This window comes from Microcaecilia unicolor, chromosome 10 (assembly GCF_901765095.1).
Source record: "Microcaecilia unicolor chromosome 10, aMicUni1.1, whole genome shotgun sequence".
Taxonomy (NCBI): Eukaryota; Metazoa; Chordata; class Amphibia; order Gymnophiona; family Siphonopidae; genus Microcaecilia; species Microcaecilia unicolor.
The window spans coordinates 12,201,407-12,223,427 of NC_044040.1; the positions used below are offsets into that span (position 1 = coordinate 12,201,407).

A 22,021-nucleotide genomic window follows, 5' to 3' on the forward strand; every position below is an offset into this window, starting at 1 on the left:
CGCTTCAGGTCAGTAAAAATGACCAGAACTGACCATGTGCAGGGGGCTGTCAAGTGGGGGGGGGGGGGGGGGGGATAGCGGGTGGAGAGGAAATGCAAGGCCTGTGCCCACCCAGTCCACCTCCAGGCCCATCTAAAAATTAAACTCTGGCTACGCTACTGGTGTGTTTGCTGTTTGTGTGGGTGTTGATAGCCCGGGATGGTTGCTCTATCTACTACTGTAAGTGATGGAAGTTGTTACTGAGGTTTTATTCATGTCTTAGAACATCTCCATTCGTTTCCAATTAAGGTGCTTATTTACAACAGAGCTATTTAAAAAGCCACTGTGATGCTTTTCCGTGTCTGAAGTCTCCGTCTCCTGGTACCGAGACAGAGTGTTTTGAGCCGGAGTTTGTTGAATAAGACAAACGTTCCCACGAAGCTTTGCTCTCCAGAGAGTCATCCGAACACCCCTGTTTTACATCAGCTGTAAGGAATAGGAGGGAGAGGTATAGATTAATCAGAGCAGTATTCTTTACAGTAATCTCTCCGCACCCCCCCCCCCCCCACTCTTCATAATGGATATTACACTTGTCGCTTCTATATCAGATTCCATATTGCATCTGTGATAGGTGGGGTGCTGTGATCTCCCACCCAATTTACATCTGAAATAAGGGGAGAGGAATTTTTGATATGGCATCTAAGTCCATCGGTGGACATTTTGCTCAAAACGTACAGAACAGAAGTGGTGAATAGTGACTTTCAAACAGGGGCGTATCTGCGTGGGGCCACAGGGGCCTGGGCCCCCGCAGATTTCGCCCTGGACCCCCCTACTGCCGCCGTGGGTACCTTTGCTGGCGGGGGACCCCAACCCCCACCAGCCGAGGTCCGCTTCCTCCTGCCGCTGCGAGGTTTTTTAAGTTCATCGGGATTCGTCCTCCGTCACTCTGTGCTGCTGTTCAAAGAAGCTGCTAGCTGAATGCAGTTTTCGGACTGAGTCTGACATCGCTGCTGCACGTTGTACATGAGTCTGACGTCCTGCACGTACAACGTGCAGCAGCGACGTCAGACTCAGTCCGAAACTGCATTCAGCTAGCAGCTTCTTTGAACAGCAGCACAGAGTGACGGAGGACGAATCCCAATGAAGAACTTAAAAAACCTCGCAGCGGCATGAGGAAGCAGACCTCGGCTGGTGGGGGTTGGGGTCCCCCACCAGCAAAGGTACCCACGGCGGCGGGGGGGGGGGGCTATAATGTGCCCCCTCACTCTGGCTTCGGCCCCCGCTACCGCCGACTTTCAGATACGCCCCTGCTTTCAGACCAGCAAAAATAACTTGCTCAGTGTTATCTTTTTGGCTGTTTCCCCCCCCCCCCCCCCCCAAAAAAAAAAAATGGACCAAGTGAAAAACGCACACAATCAAGCATTCTTAGTTGACTGGCCACACAGACATCATAGCAGCACACTGGGGGGGGGCACTCAAAGGGGCCATTTGTAATAGCCTTCACAAAAAGAAAACCTCCTAGGTCAGGGGTTCCCAAACTTTTTCGGTTTGCAGTAACCCCCCCACCACCACCACATGGGTCTCCACAACCCCCCATCGCCTGCAAAATGGTGGCACCCAACCTGCCCAGGCATCCTGGGATGTGCTGGGCGGGGCTTCACATCATCTAAGGTAGCACCGGAAATGGTGCACACTGGAGGTTGGAACCACCTCCGGGCTCCTCCGGTAGCTCCAGATTGGCGCACAGCAAGCCCAGTGCCGCGTGGGCCCCTAAATGTTGTCAGCTAGAGTTGCCTTTCCGTAGGTTTAGGATGACCCGTTTACCTGTCCAGTTGTTGCCAAGAAAACATAGGGACAGTGGTTGTAAAAGTGAGCCCTGGGAAGTAAGTGGTTCTGTGCAATCAGGTTCTAGAACCATGTCACACGCTGGTCCTATTGTAACCTTCATTTGCATACACTGGGATACACAGGGTAGCACTAGCAGTGCCTGGTGACACAGAGGGGCAGCTCCAGTGCACTCTGAGACTATCTTCAGTCGGGCAAGTGAGAGGACAATAAGTACATAAGTACATAAGTAATGCCACACTGGGAAAAGACCAAGGGTCCATCGAGCCCAGCATCCTGTCCACGACAGCGGCCAATCCAGGCCAAGGGCACCTGGCGAGCTTCCCAAACGTACAAACACTCTATACATGTTATTCCTGAAATTGTGGATTTTTCCCAAGTCCGTTTAGTAGCGGTTTATGGACTTGTCCTTTAGGAATCCGTCCAACCCCTTTTTAAACTCTGCTAAGCTAACCGCCTTCACCACTTTCTCCGGCAACGAATTCCAGACTTTAATTACACGTTGGGTGAAGAAAAATTTTCTCCGATTTGTTTTAAATTTACTACACTGTAGTTTCATCGCATGCCCCCTAGTCCTAGTATTTTTGGAAAGCGTGAACAGACGCTTCACATCCACCTGTTCCACTCCACTCATTATTTTATATACCTCTATCATGTCTCCCCTCAGCCGTCTCTTCTCCAAGCTGAATAGCCCTAGCCTCCTTAGTCTTTCTTCATAGGGAAGTCGTCCCATCCCCGCTATCATTTTAGTCGCCCTTCGTTGCACCTTTTCCAATTCTACTATATCTTTCTTGAGATGCGGCGACCAGAATTGAACACAATACTCAAGGTGCGGTCGCACCATGGAGCGATACAACGGCATTATAACATCCTCACACCTGTTTTCCATACCTTTCCTAATTATACCCAACATTCTATTCGCTGTGGACCATGATGGAAAGGAATATATCTTGAGCAACCTCTGTAATAAGATTACTGGGGGGAGGGGGGAGGGGGGGGGGCAGAAGGCTAACTTTCATGTTACACACAATAAATATTCATCCTACTCCAGCCACCATCTTACATCATTTTCCCAGAGAGGGCTTCCAAGCTGTCTACTGTACCTGAATTGTAAATCACCTTGAGCGTGGGTTTGGAAAAGCAAACAATTAAATCCAAGATTCAAATCCTGATTCAGTATATTAACATATCTATCATCTGAAACAAGACTGTAGCTAGACCTGTTATTTTGGGTGGGCCCCGAGTTAACCGGGGTTCGCCCTTCCCACCCCCACCCCTGTCCATACATACAGTTTTTTTGTTAAACTTTTCTTCTGCCCCTGCTATCGTCATTCTTCTCCTCCCCCGCCCCCCAGCCAGCATCCGTTCTTCTCTCCCCCCCCCCCCACCCTTCGCCATCCATTCCTCTCTTTCCTTCCCCCCTCTCCCCGCTGGCATCTGCTCCTTTCTCCCTCCCTGGTCTACCTCCAAGTCGTTACCGGCAGCAATTCCAGTAAGCAGCCTGCGCCAGCCCTGCAGGCTTCTCTCTACCGCGTCCCTGCCAGTGAAGAAGCAGGAAATTATGACATAGAGGGCGGGACGCGGTAGAGGGAAGCCTGCAGGGCTGGAGCAGGTTGATTACAGGAATCGCTGCCAGCGATAGCTCAAAGGTAGATGGGGTGGGGGGGTGGGGGGGGATTTAGAGAGAGACGGGCAGCTGCCATGAAGGCGAGAGAGAGAGGTGTGAGGCACCACCAATGAGGAGCTTTGGGGGCCACTAGACTGAGTAGGCCTGAGGCAAGAATGGGTGGGCCTGTGCCCACTCAGGCCCACCCGTAGCTACGCCACTGATTTGAAAACAAAGTTATTTTGAATAGCATGGCTATCCGGAAAACCAAGCCTGTTTGTAGCTCTTAAGGAATGGATCTGTGATCCTCTGAGTCGTGTATACAAGAAAATACCAGATTCTAGGACATGCCAGCAGTGGTATCATAAGTAACCACCAATTTGAGGACTGCAGAGAAACAAATCTGTAATGTTATCGGCTTTGTACACAGAAAGGAGGGAATTCTATTAACGGAGCTGTAATTTGGGCATTGAAAAAATTCAGCACTAAGCACTAGTCTATAAAGGGCGTGCAACTTATACAGAATAGCGTTTAGCGCAGATCCGGCGTCTAATTTTTGGGCGCTGGACTTACGCCTGCTAAATTCTGGTTTAAATGCCGGCGCCCAAGTTAGGTGTGGTTAAGCAGTGTTCTGTGATGCTACACACCCTTTGACCACGCCCCCTTTTCAGATATACACTATGGGGCCCTTAAAGGGTTGCTGCGCGGCAACACGGAACTACCGCCGACCCAACGCGGGTGCCAGCGGTAGTTCCACTCCCAACGTGTTGCATTTTCCAGCGCTAGCAGAAATATTTTAAAAATATTTCCGCAGAGGATTACCCGGCAGTAATCAGGCAGCGTTGTGTGCTGCCCGGTTACCGCCGGAGCCCTTACCGCCACCTCGATGGGTGGCAATAAGTGCCCCCCCTGAAATGGCCGTGCAGCAAGTGTGAACTTACCTCACGACCGTTTCTTTTTTCGGCTTTTTTAACCCTCGGCGGTGAAAGGGGCCCTGGCGTTCGGCAAAAACGGCCACCACCGCTAGCACAGAGCCCTTTTTAGCGCAGCTTAGTAAAAGGGCACCTGTAAGAGTTAGGCAGTGAGGGGTTCTTTTACTAAGGTGCTCTGAAAAATGGGCTGCGCTAGTGTAGGCACGTGTCTTGGGCGTGCGCAGATCCATTTTTTCGGCGCGCCTGTAAAAAAAAGGCCGTTTTAAAACATTTTTGCCGAAAATGGACATGCAAATTGGCGCACGTTCATTTTGGGTCAGAGACCTTACCGCCACCCATTGACTTAGCGGTAAGGCCTCATGTGATAACCGTGTGCTAATCGTCTAGATTGACGATTGCCACCTGGTTTCTGCTGCGCATAGGAAAATAAAATTTGTTTTCAGGCGCCTGTAGCAGATGCACGTAAAAAAAAAAAAAATTACCGCCCAGACCACACGGTAGCCGGGCGGTAACTCCAAATTGACGCATGTAGGACGTGCATACGCACCACCTAGGCAGCTTAGTAAAAGGGCCCCTGAGCCAGGGGCGTAGCCAGACTTTGGCGGGAGGGGGGTCCAGACCCCGAGGTGAGGGGGCACATTTTAGCCCCCCGCTGCTGCTGACCCCCCCCTGCCACCGCCGCTGCCGCCACCAACAACTTTGACCCCCCCCCCTCCCGCTGCCAACCCTCCCCCGCCGTCGCCTACCTTTGATGGCGGAGGACCCCAACCCCTGCAAGCCGAGGTCCTCTTCTTCCGGCGCAAGGCTTCATTCTGTTTCTGTGAGTCTGACGTCCTGCACGTACACTCAGAGAAACAGAACGAAGCCTTGCGCCGGAAGAAGAGGACCTTGGCTGGCGGGGGTTGGGGTCCTCCGCCATCAAAGGTAGCAGACGGCGGCAGGGGAGGGTTGGCGGCGGAAGGGGGGTCAAGAGGGTCGTCGGCAGGGGGGGTCCAGGGCCCCGTGGCCCCACATAGCTACGCCACTGCCCTGAGCCTTATAGAATAGAGCGCAGCTGGTTACACATGCAAAGCCTACTCGATGCCAATTAACTGCAATTACTTGGTTGTTAGCACCCAATTATTAAGGGTTTGTTAATAAATTAAGTTGGGCACATGTGCCCAAGTTTTGGCATGCCACTTTGGGTGCCATATATAGAATCCGGAGGGAAACACCTTGTACCTATATACAGTAACATCTGCTTGCTTGTGGCGGGCTTTGTAAAAATAGGCTGTGGACACAGAGGTCAGAACTTAAGGTGGTAAAGTTATGTTGGTGTTTTCTTACTGCAGTAGAAGGAGTCAGAACTTACACAGAAAAGGACAGAGATGACCATCCATTGCCCACAACCTCTACCAGTGCTGATTTTAAAATGAATTTGACAGCAAAATGTGTCCAATAAATAAAGACGGGCCACAAACTGAAGAACACCTGTGAAGTTTAACACCTTGCAAGTCAAAAATCACAGTGAATTCCTAGAAGATGTAACTCCTCCTTCAGCCCTGACTGGAAATCAGCAGCAGCCGTGCTTTATTGCTAATTAATTCTCTTAACTGGAGTTGCTGATTTTGGTAAGAATCAGCTCCAGTCTGATCCTGAGATGAAAAGTTATTAGAACACAGGGCTTGGAAACCAGTACTTACCATTTCCTGTGCCGACTGGCTTGGGGACAGCTTTAGTGGCATAGAACTGTTTTGGCCTTAGGTTCTGTTCCTTCCTTTCCGCGCAGCGTTTGGAGAACTGCCCCGTGCCTTTAAAAGAGTCTTCTGACGCAAACCTGTCATTTCAAACAGAAAATACAGCCATCTGAGCTCAGGTAATTAAATAATTCACAGGATTACAACCAGGAGGATTGGAAGATTCTTCTGGAAAATTCAAGCTCTAGTTAAGGAGCCCAAGAAAGCCGTTCTGGCCTCATCGGATCAAGGGGGGGTTTACAATAAAATCATATAGTTTTGTAGCAAGGAACTCCATTATTATAAATAGGACAGACCTAACATGGATTCCAAGTGAGGCTTTCAGGATACCTATCGTCAGGGGCGTAGCCAGACTACAGATTTTGGGCGGGCCTAGGCAAGAAGTGGGTGGGCACCAAGTGCTCTCCCCCCCCCCCCCCCCCCCCAACCACCACCAACAAAATATCTCAACTTGCGGGGAAATGCTTCTTTCCACCATGGCAGTCTGCAGTACGCATGCGCTGAAAACTGAGCATGCGCAGGTGCTGGTATCGTGGAGAGTAGTGTTTTCGTTACCATTAGGGGGAAGTCTTCAGCTGGCTGAGCTTGGGATCCCCACCAGCTACTACTAGACGTGTGGTACTGCTGGGTGGGCCTGAGCCCTAAGTGGGTGGGCCCTGGCCCACCCAGGCCCACCTGTGGCTATGCCACTGCCTATCGTGCATATGCATGAGCTATATTTATATGCAATCTCATGATAAGCTTGGCCAAGTAGCCTTAGAAGGCCAGGCTGAGAGATGGCAGATTATAGTAGTTACATCTTGGTCTGTCCAATCATTCCACATCCAAGACCGTCTGGTCTCGTTATGTGAGACATATCCGCCACTGGCTGTATCTTTTTGTAACTTGTGGATTTTTTTTCCATCTTGTCCTTACTGTACTGGTTTTTTATACACTTGTTCAGTCAAGTGATCCAGATTTCTGAAATCATCAACCAGTATCCTCATAGGTCTGTCTTGTGGAAAGAAGAGCGTTTCAGTCGTTTATAAGTATATAAATATTGCCATACTGGGACAGACTGAAGGGCCATCAAGCCCAGTATCCTGTTTCCAACAGTGGCCAATCCAGGTCACAAGTACCTGGCAGAGACCCAAATAGTAGCAATGTTCCATGTAGAACCCCAAAGAGTAGCAAGATTCTAGAATTCTAAAGAATAACAAGATTCCATGCAGAATTTCAAAGTGTAACAACATTCCATGTAGAACCCCAAAGAGTAGCAAGATTCCATTCAGAATCCCAAGTACAAAAGTGTTGCCATACTGGGACAGACTGAAGGTCCATCAAGCCCAGTATCCTGTTTCCAACAATGGCCCATCCAGGACACAAATACCTGGCAAGATCCCGAAAAAGTTCAATACATTTTATGCTGCTTATCCTAGAAATAAGCAGTGGATTTTCCCCAGGTCTATGTTAATAATGGCTTATGGCAGTGGCATAGCAAGGGGGGCTGCCACCCGAGGCGGGGCGGTTCGCCGTTGCACCCCCCTCCCCGGGTGCAGCACGATGACATACCCCCCTCGGCGCATCGACACCCCCCCCAGTGCCCACCCTCCTCTGTCCAACCAGCTCCCCCTACCTTTAAAAAAATATCGGAATCCGAAGCGAGGCGCAGCGCCTCGGGCCTGCACGTAAAAGAAATGTGCAGCGTCTCATCGGGCCTTCCCTCTCTCTGTCTGTCCCGCCCTCCACTGACGCAACTTCCTATTTCCGCAAGGGCGGAGAGCAAGAGAAGGCCAGATGAGACGCTGCACATTTCTTTTACGTGCAGGCGCGAGGCGCTGCGCCTCGCTTCGGATTCCGATATTTTTTTTAAAGGTAGGGGGAGCTGGTTGGACAGAGGAGGGTGGGCACTGGGGGGGGGGTGTCGATGCGCCGAGGGGGGGGGGAGCTGGCAGGGAGCACCCCCCCCCCCCGAGCTGACACCCGGGGCGGACCGCCCCTCCTGCCCCCCCCTTGCTGCGCCTCTTGCTTATGGACTTTTCTTTTAGGAAGCTTTCCAAACCTTTTTAAAACCCTGCTTTTACTACATTCTCTGGCAACAGATTCCAGAGTTGAATTACACGTTGAGTGAAGAAATATTTTCTCAGATTAGTTTTAAATTTACTACCTTGTAGCTTCATTCCATGCCTCCTATTCCTAGTATTTTTGAAAAGAGTAAACAAGCGATTCACGTCTACCCTTTCCACTCCACTCATTATTTTATAGACCTCTATCATGTCTCCCCTCAGCCGTCTCTTCTCCAAGCTGAAGATTCGGTAGGAGCCCTGGCACAAGAATGGTTATGTTTCATACAGTTAAATATCACCACTGTTTAATTGCCATGTTGGCTCTTGCTATAAATGTATATAGAAATAATTTATAGTTGTATAACTTGAAAAAAAACTTTTAAATAGTGCCACCTAATCTTAATCACAGTCATACTTGTTCTGGATTTTTTTTTTGGAGGGGGGGGGGTGGAGAAGGGAAATCCTCCCCTACCCTTTAACACCCTGTCTTTCTCAGGTGGAAGCACCAGATGCCACTCATTTAGGGACCAAAGGAGCCTGCCCAAAGGATCTCCAGCCAGGTTGGCCTTGTTCCCAGGGACGTCCACAAGGGGGTGCAACATTGGTTTTTTTTTTTTTTCAAAATGTCTAGTGAATTGGTGTTCTGGACCAGTCAGTGCAAAATTCCTGTTTTTTTTAACAGGGAAAGGACTTTGTCCAGAGGCTTTTCTGCTTCAGAACTGCTCCCCTTCTCTTTAACTTTCATTATAGACAATTACAACAAAGCTGGTTGCCAAAGGTCTTTCGTTATCAGAAAACAAGACATTTGTATTTAGTCCAGACTGCACCCTGGTTCACTAAGAGGGGCATTTTCAGTATGAAATTTTAGTCTGACTTTTGGACATTTTGCTCAAAAAATCCAGAATCCAAGTGGCGAATATAACAATTTTCGAAACAGCAAAACGTCTATCTTTTTTTTTTTTTTTTAATGCCATTTGTTAGATGTTTGCGTGCTCTGTGCGTTTACCTTTTTGGTCCATTTTGAAAAAAAAAAAAAAACTGCTGCAAGTGAAAAATGCACAAAATCAAGCCATTGGGATGTACGAGGGGCCAGCAGTCTTAGTAGATAGGCCACACAGTTATCCCAGCACAGCAGTGGGGCACCCTAGGGGCAGGGGGGACAAAATTCCCCGGGCCCGGTCCTCCAAGGGGGGCCTGGCGCCGCAGTCCCACCCGCTCTCCGTCGTCGACCGTCTGCCACCGGGCCGGGCCCCCTGCATTGAAATCACAGTGCCTCTCACCTCCGTGAAAGCAGCGCTGCAGGCAGCAGGGAAGCAGAGCGCCTCCCTTCGGGCCTCCTTCCCTCCCTGTGTCCAGCCCTCATCTGACGTAACTTCTGCAAGGGTGGGACACAAGGAGGGAAGGAGGGCCGAAGGGAGGTGATCTGCTGCCCTGCTGCCTGCAGCGCTGCTTTCACGGAGGTGAGAGGCGCTGTGATTTCAATGCAGGGGCCCGGCCTGGTGGCGGACGGAGGGGGGCGTGGTGGTGGGGACGGGCCCAGCCCAGTCTCTCGGTGGCCCTGCCTAGGGGACACTGCAGTGGACTTCACAAAAAAGCTCCCAGGTACACATCTCACCGTTACCCCCTTATATTGTGTGGTGAGCCCTACGAAACCCACCAAAAACCTACTGTACCCAACTGTACACCACTACAATATCCCTTATGGCTGCAGCTGTCACCTATATGTGGGTATAGTAGTTTTTTGGTGGGCTGACACTTTCCACCACAAGTGTAATAGGGCCTGGGTCCCCTTCTCTGCAGTGAACTGCATTGACCAGTAGGCTACTCCAGGGACCTGCTTCAAAAGGACTGGCTGTAACATCTGAAGCTCTCATAGAAGCTGGTATGTACTGTTTAATTCACATCTTTGGGGTGGGATGTGAGAGGGTCAGTGAACACTGGGAGGATAAAGGGAAGGGGGTCATTCCTTTATTCCTCCAATGGTCATCTGGTCATTTAGGGCACTTTTATGCGGCTTAGTCGTTATTACCAAATCCAAGAAGACAGGAGGAGCCTCCACGGAGAGTCAAAGCAAAACAGCAAAAATAGAGGCTGACAAATGCGCAAACCAATAGGGAGATAATATCAAGAAACAGTTTATTCAGAATATTCATATCAAGGACCCTGTCACATGGTGTTTGCTGATCGGTTGGCTGTTCTTTTGTTCTCTCCGTGGATTAACTTGCATACATAAAGGAATTATTCAAGCCTATCAGCTTCTTCTCAGAGAAAGTTGATTGTGACCCCTGAGGCAGGCGCTTTGGCGCTGAAACACGGACCGTGTCGGGTCCTTGATATGAATATTCTGAATAAACTGTTTTTTTAAAATATTATCTCCCTATTGGTTTGCGCATTTGTCAGCCTCTACTTCTGCTGTTTTGCTTCGTCGTTATTACAACAGGTCTAGCTCAAAACGTCTTAGCTTTAGTCCTGGGCATTTTTGTTTTGTTCCATTACGGCAAAAAAAAAAAACATCCACATGTTTAGAAATGCCCTAATCCCACCCCGACACCCCCCCCCCCCTTGTGATTTAGACGTACTGCAGATGAACTGCATAGATAAACGTCTGCAAAATAGATATTGAAAATAGCGATTTGAACGTCTTGGCAGGCTCAATGCGGCTTACATGGGGCAATGGAGGGTTAAGTGACTTGCCCAGAGTCACAAGGAGCTGCCTGTGCCTGAAGTGGGAATCAAACTCAGTTCCTCAGGACCAAAGTCCACCACCCTAACCACTAGGCCACTCCTCCACTGTTGCTACTATTTGAGATTCTACATGGAATGTTGCTAGTGGAATAGCAACATTCCATGTAGAATCTCCAATAGTAGCAACATTCCATGTAGAATCTCCAATAGTATCTATTTTATTTTTGTTACATTTGTACCCTGCACTTTCCCACTCATGGCAGGCTCAATGCGGCTTACGTGGGGCAATGGAGGGTTAAGTGACTTGCCCAGAGTCACAAGGAGCAGCCTGTGCTTGAAGTGGGAATCAAACTCAGTTCCCCAGGACCAAAGTCCACCACCCTAACCACTAGGCCACTCCTTCACTGTTGCTACTATTGGAGATTCTACATGGAATGTTGCTATTCCACTAGCAACATTCCATGTAGAAGTCGGCCCTTGCAGATCACCAATGTGGCTGCGCAGGCTTCTGCTTCTGTGAGTCTGACGTCCTGCAAAAAAAAAAGAAAAGAAAAGAGAAAATAGAAAATACAAACAGAGTTAAAGAGAAGAAATGCTAGAAAAAAATAGAGTCTGGAAAACATAAATGAAAGGAGACACTGTCCCTGCTTGCCCCCTCACTCCCCCACATGCTGCTTAGTTACGGAGCAGACTAAAAGCATTGCTCCAGGGTCATTCATGAAAATCACTGCGATGTTATCTCTCAAATGAATTACGTACAATGTAAATAGAATTAGGACAAAATAAAGAGAAACCACATGCACGAAAATCTCAGAAAACTGATACTAAAAACACACTTGCAAAAAAAAAATGTCAGGATGGGGTTCTTTTGCTAAAGCTGTAGCAAGGATTAGAAAAGTGTTTACTGCAATTTCGCCCTTTCCTTTCTGAGCACACTACCAGAACCCTCATCCACATTCTTATCACCTCTCGCTTAGACTATTGCAACTTGCTTCTCACAGGTCTCCCACTTAGCCATCTCTCTTCTCTTCAATCCGTTCAAAATTCTGCTGCACGATTAATATTCCGCCAGGGTCGTTATGCTCATATTAGCCCTCTCCTCAAGTCACTTCACTGGCTTCCTATCCGTTTCCGCATACAGTTCAAACTCCTCTTATTGACCTATAAGTGCATTCACTCTGCAGCTCCTCAGTACCTCTCCACTCTCATCTCTCCCTACACTCCTCCCCGGGAACTCCGTTCACTGGGTAAATCTCTCTTATCTGCACCCTTCTCCTCCACCGCTAACTCCAGACTCCGTTCCTTTTATCTTGCTGCACCATATGCCTGGAATAGACTTCCTGAGCCGGTACGTCAAGCTCCATCTCTGGCCGTCTTCAAATCTAAGCTAAAAGCCCACCTTTTTGATGCTGCTTTTAACTCCTAACCCTTATTCACTTTGTTCAGAACCCTTATTTTATCATCCTCACTTTCATATTCCCTTATCTCTTGTTTGTCCTGTTTGTCTGTCCTAATTAGATTGTAAGCTCTGTCGAGCAGGGACTGTCTCTTCATGTTCAAGTGTACAGCGCTGCATACGTCTAGTAGCGCTTTAGAAATGATAAGTAGTAGTAGTAGAACTTAAAAGGACTTACCGTGAGGTGCACTCAGGCATCCCATGGTAATTTTCAAATGTGCATGCGCACCCATGCGGGTGAGCCCTTACTGCCTACAAAATAAGTGACAGTAAGCAGGGGCAGCCCAAGGCAATCTGCTGCCTGAGCCAAGGGATGAGATGGCGCCCTTGCCCCTTCTAAGTCCCTATGAAGAAAGACTAAAGAGGTTAGGGTTTTTCAGCTTGGAGAAGAGATGGCTGAGGGGAGACATGATAGAGGTATATAAAATAATGAGTGGAGTGGAACAGGTGGCTGTGAAGCGTCTGTTCACGCTTTCCAAAAATACTAGGACTAGGGGGCATGCGATGAAGCTACAGTGTAGTAAATTTAAAACAAATCGTAGAAATATTTTCTTCACCCAACGCGTAATTAAACTCTGGAATTCGTTGCCAGAGAACGTGGTGAAGGCGGTTAGCTTGGCAGAGTTTAAAAAGGGGTTTGGACGGTTTCCTAAAGGACAAGTCCATAGACCGCTACTAAATGGACTTGGGAAAAATCCACAATTTCGGGAATAACATGTATAGAATGTTTTTACGTTTGGGAAGCTCGCCAGGTGCCCTTGACCTGGATTGGCCACTGTCGGACACAGGATGCTGGGCTCGATGGGCCTTTGGTCTTTTCCCAGTATGGCATTACTTATGTACTTAACATCTCTCCCTTCACACTTGCTCTTTCTCCAATTCCCTCTTACCCCCTCCCCTGGCCATGGTCTGGCATCTCCCCCCTTCCTTCCTCAACCCCCTTCTCTGAGTCTACTTTCCTTTTTTGTTTTCCAAAAGTCGCCGTCGGCAGCGATTCCCATACGCTGCCCTGCCGCCGGCACCAGCTTCTTGTCTCTACTGCGGCCTGCTTCTGAGGAAACAGGAGGTTACATCTAGTGGCGTTCCTGGCCTGGATGGCACCCGGGGCGGAGCGCCGATGCGCCCCCCCAGGTGCAGCGCACACACCCCCCCCCCACTAGATGACAACTCCCCCCCCCTGGCGAAATGACACCCCACCCGGGTGCACGCCGCTGGGGGGGGGGGTGCCGCGGCGCGTGCCTGCTCCTCCGAGTTCACTATACTTCGTTTGTTCGCTGCAGCTCCCTCTGCCCCTGAACAGGAAGTAACCTGTTCCGGGGCAGAGGGAGCTGCAGCAAATGAATAAAGTTTAGCGAACTCGGAGGAGCAGGTGCGCGCCACGGCACCCCCCAGCAGCGTGCACCCGGGGCGGACCACCCCCACCTTGGTACGCCACTGGTTACATCAGACAGGTGGACCACAGTAGAGAGAAGAAGCCAGGGCTGGCGGCAGGGCAGCGTATGGGAATCGCTGCCGACGGCGATTTTTGAAAAAAAAAAAAAAAAAGAAGGTAGACTCAGGGAAGGGGGTTGAGAAAGGAAGAAAGAGAAGCCAGACTGTGACCCGTGAGGAGGTTGGAAAGGAGCGATGCCAGCCCGGGAGGAAGGAGAGATGCAAGTGGTTAGGTTGGCCAGCCAGCTGGCTGTGGTGGCAAGATGCCGCTCCATGAACAGTGCCAGTGGTTCCCCAACCTTGTCCTGGAGGCAGCACCCTAGCCCGTCAGGGTTTTCCAGATACCCACAATGAATATTCGTGAGTGAGATTTGCAAACACTGCCTCCACTGCATGCAAATCTATCTCATGAATATTCATGGTGGATATCCTGAAAACCTGACTGGCTGGGATGCCTCCAGGACCAGGCTTGGGAACCACTCCACTACAGCCAATATAGAGGACAGCCACTTTCACACGGAGGGGTCCACCTTTGTCCGGCCTCTGCATGCTGTTTGCTGGTTCTTCAGTGTTCCATTTGTTCCACCTGGGCCCTGTTGCAGACCCCGTGTGGGGATCAACTTGCTGGACTTATTCGTGTCCACCTGGATTTTCATCACCCCTCTTGGCCCGCCTGGACTTCTGCCGCCCATCTTTGCCTCCCGTACCTTTCCCTTCTTACCTTGTTCTCCCGCCCTAACTACTGAAATGTAACTGTAATGTATTTACTTTAATTAGTTCATTGTAAGCCGCTTTGGGGCTGCAAAACTGCGGCAAAAGGCGGGGTATAAATGACCTGAAATAAATAAAATAAATAAATAGCCAGCAACCGTTGTGGTAAAACACCTGTAGGTCCTTTTGCCAGCCTTCGTAGACCCAGTGTTCACATTTGAGGCTTTTCTTGCTATCCCAGTCAGTTGATTCTTGTGGAATTTCAAAGGAGGTAAATGTAAATGTTTATTGGAATCACTTGACTTCTAGAGGAAAGAAGAAATGAAAAATTAGATGGGTGCTTTATTCCAGGTAGAAACACTGTAGCACTGAAAATGCTCTAGAATGCCGTGGCCAGGGCCGCCGAGAGGCGGGGACAGAGGGGGACAAAATTTCCCGGGCCCGGGCCTCCAGGGGAGGCCCTGCGCCGCCACTACAGTCCGGCCCGCCCGCCCTCCGTCGGTCCCTGAAGCGCCTCACCTTCGAAAGTGCAGCAAGCAGCGGAAGACCACTCCTTCCTTCCGTGTCCCGCCCTCACCTGACGTAACTTCCGTTAGGGCGGGACACGGAAGGAAGGAGTGGTCTGCCGCTGCTTGCTGTGCTTTCAAAGGTGAGGCGCTTAAGGTCAGTGCAGAGGGCCTGGGGGTGGAGATAGGGCCCGGCCCGGTGGCGGGTGGTGGTGGTGGGGGGCCCGGCGACCTCGGGTGGGGGTCCCCGGGGGGCAGCCTTGTCCCGGGCCTGGCCCAGTCTCTCAGTGGCCCTGGCCGTGGCTGGTGCAATGGCGCATGACAGCAGGGCCACTCCTGGCTTTCTATTGGAGAAATGGTGACAATTGAGGGGTCCTTTTACTAAGCTGCAGTAAAAAAGTGGCCTGCGGTAGTGTGGGCATGTGTTTTTGGCATGCGCTGGAATCCTTGCTTCTGGGAGGCTGAGGCTGGTGGATTGCTTGAGTTTGGGGTTCCTGTCCTGCATTTGGCATGCGCTGGGCCATTTTTTTTTTTTTTTTTTTTTTTACTGTGGCTGGGGAAAAAAAGGCATTTTTCAATTGGGCAGTAAATGGCCGTGTGCTAAAATGAAAGGCAGCACGTGGCTATTTACTGTCTGCAGGGCTTTTTTTTGAGGGGTACTTGGGGGTACTGAGTACCGGCACCTTTTCCATTGTCTGCTTAAACTGATCTATGGAACCCAAGTTTTAATGAAAGAGTTCAGGCTCTGCACACCAATTCTGCCTTGCCATAGGTTCTGTGACTGGTTGCAGGGGGTCTGGTCACTGTGGGGTGGGTCCCTCCGTGATCTCCCCACCCCTGAAGGGTAGACTAGCATTGGAGTACCGGCACCTTTTTTGCTAGAAAAAGCACATTTACTGTCTGAGCCTTTACCGCTAGCCATTGACCTAGTGGTAAGGGCTCATGTGCTACTCATGTGGTAATCACACAGCGCATGCCAATGAGGGCGCACTGCTGATTACCACCGGGAATGATCCCCATGACAGAAAATAGAAAACTATTTTCTACAGGGCCGCCAAGAGACTGGGCTGGGCCTGGGGCAAGGGCGCCCCCCCCCCCCCAGGTCGTCGTTTCTGCCACCCCCCTCCGTCTACCACCGGACCGGGCCCCCCTGAATTCAAATCATAGCGCCTCACCTCAACTTCGCTCCGTGTGAAAGAAGCGCAGCAGCGGCAGTCTGCAGATCGCCTCCCTTCGGGCCTTCCCTCCCTGTGTCCCGCCCTCGCGCAAGTTACGTCAGATGAAGGCGGGACACAGGGAGGGAAGGCCCGAAGGGAGGCGATCTGCAGACTGCCACTACTGCGCTTCTTTCACATGGAGCGAGGTCGAGGTGAGGCGCTATGATTTGAATTCAGGGGGCACGGCCCGGTGGTGGACAGAGGGGGGCGGGTGGAGGGGACTGCGGCGCCGGGCCCCCCTTGGAGGCCTGGGCCCGGGGAATTTTGTCCCCCCCTTCCCCCCCCCTCGGTGGCCCTGATTTTCTACTGCAGGAGCCAGTGCGTGCCAACTTCGGAATTACCGCCAGGCATCTGCGCTACCCTGGCGGCAGTGCTGATTTGGCACTCGCACATTAGCCCTACCACTCCACTGCTTGGTAAAAGGGCCCCTGAATGAATTACAAACATAAAGCAGAGGGCGGGGAATGTGGTGTCATGCTGCCATTTCTAAGCCCTTCTGGGAGGCATTCAAGGGCATTTTCTAAGCATCCAATTCCACGTCAATATATGCAATTGAGTACATAAAGAACAAAATTACAGAGCATATTTAAAAGCATGGATTAATGAGACAAAGCCAACAGGCATTTAGTGAAGAGAAATCTTGCCTCACCAATTTACTACATTTCTTTGAAGGGGTGAATAAACATGTGGATAAAGGGGAGCTGGGATTTTCAGAAGGAGTTTGACAAAGTACCTCATGAAAGATTCCAGAGGAAATTGGAGAGTCATGGGATAGGAGGAAGTGTTCTATTGTGGATTAAAAACTGGTTAAAGAACGGAAAACAGAGAGTAGGGTTAAATGGTCAGTATTCTCAATGGAGAAGGGTAGATAGTGAGGTTCGTAAGGGGTCTGTGCTGGAACCGCTGCTTTTTAACATATTTATCAATAGAAATCAAACAAAATAAACCATGGAAAAGAAAATAAGATGATACCTTTTTTATTGGACATAACTTAATACATTTCTTGACTAGCTTTCGAAGGTTGCCCTTCTTCGTCAGATCGGAAATAAGCAAATGTGTTAGCTGACAGTGTATATAAGTGAAAACATTCAAGCATTACTATGACAGTCTGACAGGGTGGGAGGATGGGGGTGGGTCGGAGGTATGCATGGGGACATCAAAGCATATCATTGATATTCTAACAGGATGGGTGTGGTTAGGTGAGGGGTGGGGAAGGTGAGGATCTGACAAAGAAGGGCAACCTTCGAAAGCTAATCAAGAAATGTATTAAGTTATGTCCAATAAAAAAGGTATCATCTTATTTTCTTTTCCATGTTTTATTTTGTTTGATTTCTATTGATAACCTTAAGAGTGGACTAACACGGCTACCACACTCCTCTACTTAACATATTTAGAAATGATCTCGAGATGGGAGTAACTAGTGAGGTAATTAAATTTGCTAATAACACAAAGTTATTCAAAGTTGTTAAATCGCAAGAGGATTGTAAAAAATTACAAGAGAACCTTACGAGACTGGGCGTCTAAATGGCAGATGACGTTTAATGTGAGCAAGTGCAAAGTGATGCATGTGGGAAAGAGGAACCCGAACTATAGCTACGTAATGCAAGGTTCCACATTAGGAGTCACCGATCAGGAAAGGGATCTAGGCGTCATCGTTGATAATACGTTGAAACCCTTTGCTCAGTGTGTGTCAGCCGCTAAGAAAGCAAACAGAATGTAGTGTATTATTAGGAAAGGAATGGAAAACAAAAATGAGGACGTTATAATGCCTTTGTATCGCTCCATGGTGCGACCGCACCTCGAATATTGTGTTCAATTCTGGTCACTGCAACTCAAAAAAAGATATAGTTGAATTAAAAATAAAAGTAGCTAAGCTGGGAGCATAATACCAGATGTGCTTGTTGGTTTTTGAAAATCATAACAGGAACAGGGAGTGATTATTTTTGTAAATGAACTTTTCTAATACCTGTGATCCACTTCAATGACTGTTAAATCAACTTGAATTGAGACATTCTCACAAGACTACTCTTGGGTATCATCTTTTCATACCACGTTCTGTTGTAGGGGACCCCTTTAAACGCAACAATAAAGACACCCCTAGCAACTGAACTGGGCACGTGTGCTATCAATGGACATACACCAGACATTACACTATTGACAATTTTACCCTTTCAAAAGCTTCTTTACAGAGGTAGCGCATCGGGGTGTCCTTCCATTGCCAGCTGTTGAGGTCCGGCAGAGGGTTGTTGGTCATGATGAGAGATGCCTTGTTCTGGTTGACCTCTGCAGCTCTGTACATGAGTCCTATGGTTTTATTGTAGAGATTGACGGACTCTTCAAAGCGACTTTTGGGCAGCCGGACAAAGCCGGACCCCTATGGCATAAACCACAAAGTAAAACATCTGGATTAATATTCAAACCACTGTGCTGTAGAAAGTGGACAGAGTTTCTCGGCTGGAGAAAGGGGAAGAAGGTCTGTCAACAGAGGGCATCTGGTTAATACAGCCTCTGCAACTACAGAGTAAAGGGGTGGAGAGCAGCAACAGAGCCTATAAAGCTGCGGCACTTGCTCACAGGTGATAACTGAAATCGGGAATCAACCCACCACCACACCCTTCAAAGGAGAAAGGGAGAGACTTACTGAACCATCAAACCTGAAGGAACAGGAGGGGAACAAAAAAAGACTTCTTCAATATCTATAAAGACAAAGAACCTAAGTAGCTGAGTTCCGAATTGGAGAAGGAACCATTTAAACCGCGCTGAATGTAGTTGCGAAAACCACAGAAAGGCGGTATATCAAGTCCCATTCCCTACTAAGGACTTGGCAAGAGCCTGTTTTTAATTACCCCTCTCTAGACCTCCGGGGAACCCCTGCCCACAGGGATGAAGGGTGGGTTTCAGAGGACCGCATTTTGACACGGAGGTGTAGAGGGGGTGTCAGAAGCAGGGGCGTAGCCAGACACCCAATTTTGGGTGGGCCTGGGCCCAAGATGGGTGGGCAGAAGAACTCCGCCCTGTCCCACAAGTAATTTAGTCTCTCCCTCTCTCACCTGCATGCCACATAGTCTCTCAAACATCCCCCCTCCTCCACATACCTTTTAAATAGCAGATTTTCACCGGCAGCAAGCAGAAACTAATACACACTGCTCATGTTGTCTCCACAGCCTTCCCTCTGATGCAACTTCCTGTTTCCTCATAGGCGGGAATACATCAGAGGGAAGGCTGCGGGGCCGGTGCAAACAGTATGTATCAGTCACTGCAGGTGTGCAGGAGGGACAGTTGTTCGGGGATTTCGGCTGGTGGGGCTTGGGGATCCCTGCCAGCCACATCATAGGTGTACTGTTATTGGGTGGGCCTAAGCCCAAAGTGGGCGGGCCTGGGCCCACCCAGGCCCACCCTTGGCTACGCCACTGGTCAGAAGGCTCAATTTAAATCTAAGACCCAGGACCTCGGCTTTCTGATTTCTGGTGTCTAGGTGGATCTTTGGCCATCTATTCTCCCACATAATGTACTGAGGGGTAAAATATACCTTACTTATGTGAACACTATTTGTGTAAGAATGTTCCAAGAAACAGATAGACAATCAAGAAATTGAGGCATAGACTAGGAAAGCAAGTGATAGAGATAATCTTTATTCTCACCAATTGGAACTTCAATCTGGCACCCTCATCAGTCAGATTCTCAGGTTGACCGACCGTAGTTCTGCCCTCTGGGTAGCGTTGGGGAAAATTCCAAATCCCACCCAGATTTGCAAATCTTAAATAGTATCGGCTGTCCATACAATTCAATGGGGACTCAATTTTTTTTTCATCTGTGAATCATACTTTCTGACAAACAGATAAATAAACTTACAGAGCAGATTCCCTTTGGGGAAGGAGCCCAGAAAGAGCAAAGTTGTAAAAAGGACTTTTGCCAAGGACCTCTACCAAGAGGGAAGAGTGTCGATAAGGAATCCTACTAGAGGCTGTAAGTATCAGCCTACCTTTTCTACATCTGCCTGTATATAATTTATGCTGAAAACTGTCCCATTGTTTTGCCTGAAACATCCAAGTTAAAAAAAAAATTTAGTTCAGAGCTCAAACTCTGGTCTGGACGGACTTATTGGATAAACGAACAGTACTGAGAAAGCAGATTATTGTTCCAGCTGCCTCTCAGTTCCTGCTGTTTCCGGTCTTGACCTCTTCCTACAAACTCTTACATTTTAGTAAAGGTAACCCCACCTGGTGTTCACTGGGCAAAATAGGGTTAAATATATGTCCCCATTCTTTCTATCCCAAGAGTCATTTGAGTGTTACAAACTCCTTGTCCAAGAGAAAGACAAGACCAGAGAAAAGAGAGTAAATAATAAGGCCTCCTACTTTAGATGTTGTTGACAGCTTTGAATCCTCCCGCGACAGCTTTCTTTGAGAGTTTTTCCTCAGAAGCTTCCAGAGATCTCCTGCGCCTGGATTCACAGCAAGAGACAATAGCAATTGCAATGCGCCCCCTCATGGATATCAGGGGGAGAAAGGGTTGCGGGGAATGTTAGGTAAAGTATTTGTTATTAGGCTACAAATTGTAGAACGATATTTAAGCTATCCATATGCTGTGGAAGTAGACCATTGTAGAAGCATTTCCACAGGTAAGGAGCGGCATTTATATCTACAGATCACATGACATACGTATGCAAATACATGTGCAAAATTTGGAAAGCCGCTCTTTACACATGGGAGACCCACATCATGCTGAGATTTCAAGGAGGCATGGCGGGGTTTGGATAGGGCAGGTCTTGGGCAAAGTAAAAATATATTCCCCATGTCACAAAGAGAATGCACATCTATGGTGAAAATATCCCTGGCGGGTTTTACACCAACCCAGAGCCACACACAGATTTTTTTTTTTTTAAGTGCTTGTTTTGACCAGGGGGTCATTCTCCTTAATCCCCTGTCGTTTATTGCCACCTCCAAAATGAAAGCAAATTAAAATTGTGACTTCATTACTTCATTGGCAGCACTTACATACCACTTACATGTGGAAGCCGTGAAATGAACACTTCCACCTGGAAACTGCTGAGTTCACGCCACTCATTTGTGTATTTCTAAAATGGCCGCTACTGCTGTGTATGCTGGGAAATATGAAGCAGCAGAGCCTGTTGAATACTGCCAGAACTGAGCATGCCCTGACCTGAATGCCTCAACGCCAATCTCTGCGTTCTGTGTAAAATGAGCCTTCACATCTTTCTCTCTTTAACCTATGTTTGGTAAGGACATGCATGTAAAAAATCTGTAGTTTGTTCTGCATCATTTTTACACCCTTTAGTCGATTTTCTGCCTTTTTTTTTTTTTCAGATCACTTCAGAAATTAATGCTTGTAAAATCTGATTAATAACCTAAAAATGCATATGTAAATCAAATTTATGTACCTCATTTTGGAGGTTTTGAGCTAGATTCTATATATCACGCCTAAAAAATTGGTGCCAAAACAAAATACACCTAGGCGTATTCTATAAAGTAGGCCTAAATTTAGGCCTACTTTATCGAATAAGCCTAAATTTCCATGCGGTTTATGGAATACGCCAAGCACCCATCCGCACAACTAAATTTAGTTGCGGGCAGTTACGCCAAGTAAAACTTGGTGTAAATGCCATCGCCTAAATTACGCTTGGACTGGATGTATTCTATAACAACGCGCATAGATTTTAGTAACACCCAAAACCTGATCATTCCACGTTCACGGTCATGTCCTTTTTCAACTATGCAACCTAGAGTTTACGCGCTTCAAGTTATAGAATACGCTTATACAGATTTGTGCGTAAATTCTAATTAATGCCAATTAGCGTCAATAATTGCTTAAGTGGCAATTATCAGTGCTGATTGGCTTGTTAACTAATTAA

At 48.4% G+C, this 22,021-nt stretch overlaps 1 protein-coding gene across 3 annotated transcripts in view; it reads right to left on the reverse strand.

Annotated features, from left to right (window-relative positions):
• Positions 1–250: 250 nt before the first annotated feature.
• Positions 251–22,021, reverse strand: part of LOC115479242 (testis-specific gene 13 protein-like) — a 187,029-nt gene continuing 165,258 nt past the window's right edge. For 2 of the 3 annotated variants that reach the window (XM_030217077.1, XM_030217079.1), the window contains exons 4-8: positions 20,508–20,593; positions 18,317–18,523; positions 14,601–14,731; positions 6,045–6,178; positions 251–465 (exon numbers count right to left, since the gene is read on the reverse strand). In XM_030217077.1, coding sequence (XP_030072937.1) covers positions 308–465; positions 6,045–6,178; positions 14,601–14,731; positions 18,317–18,523; positions 20,508–20,593 — 716 coding nt within the window. In that variant the 3' untranslated portion in view covers positions 251–307. The remainder of the gene's footprint in view (positions 466–6,044; positions 6,179–14,600; positions 14,732–18,316; positions 18,524–20,507; positions 20,594–22,021) is intronic. The other variant, XM_030217078.1, reaches the window with a different exon arrangement.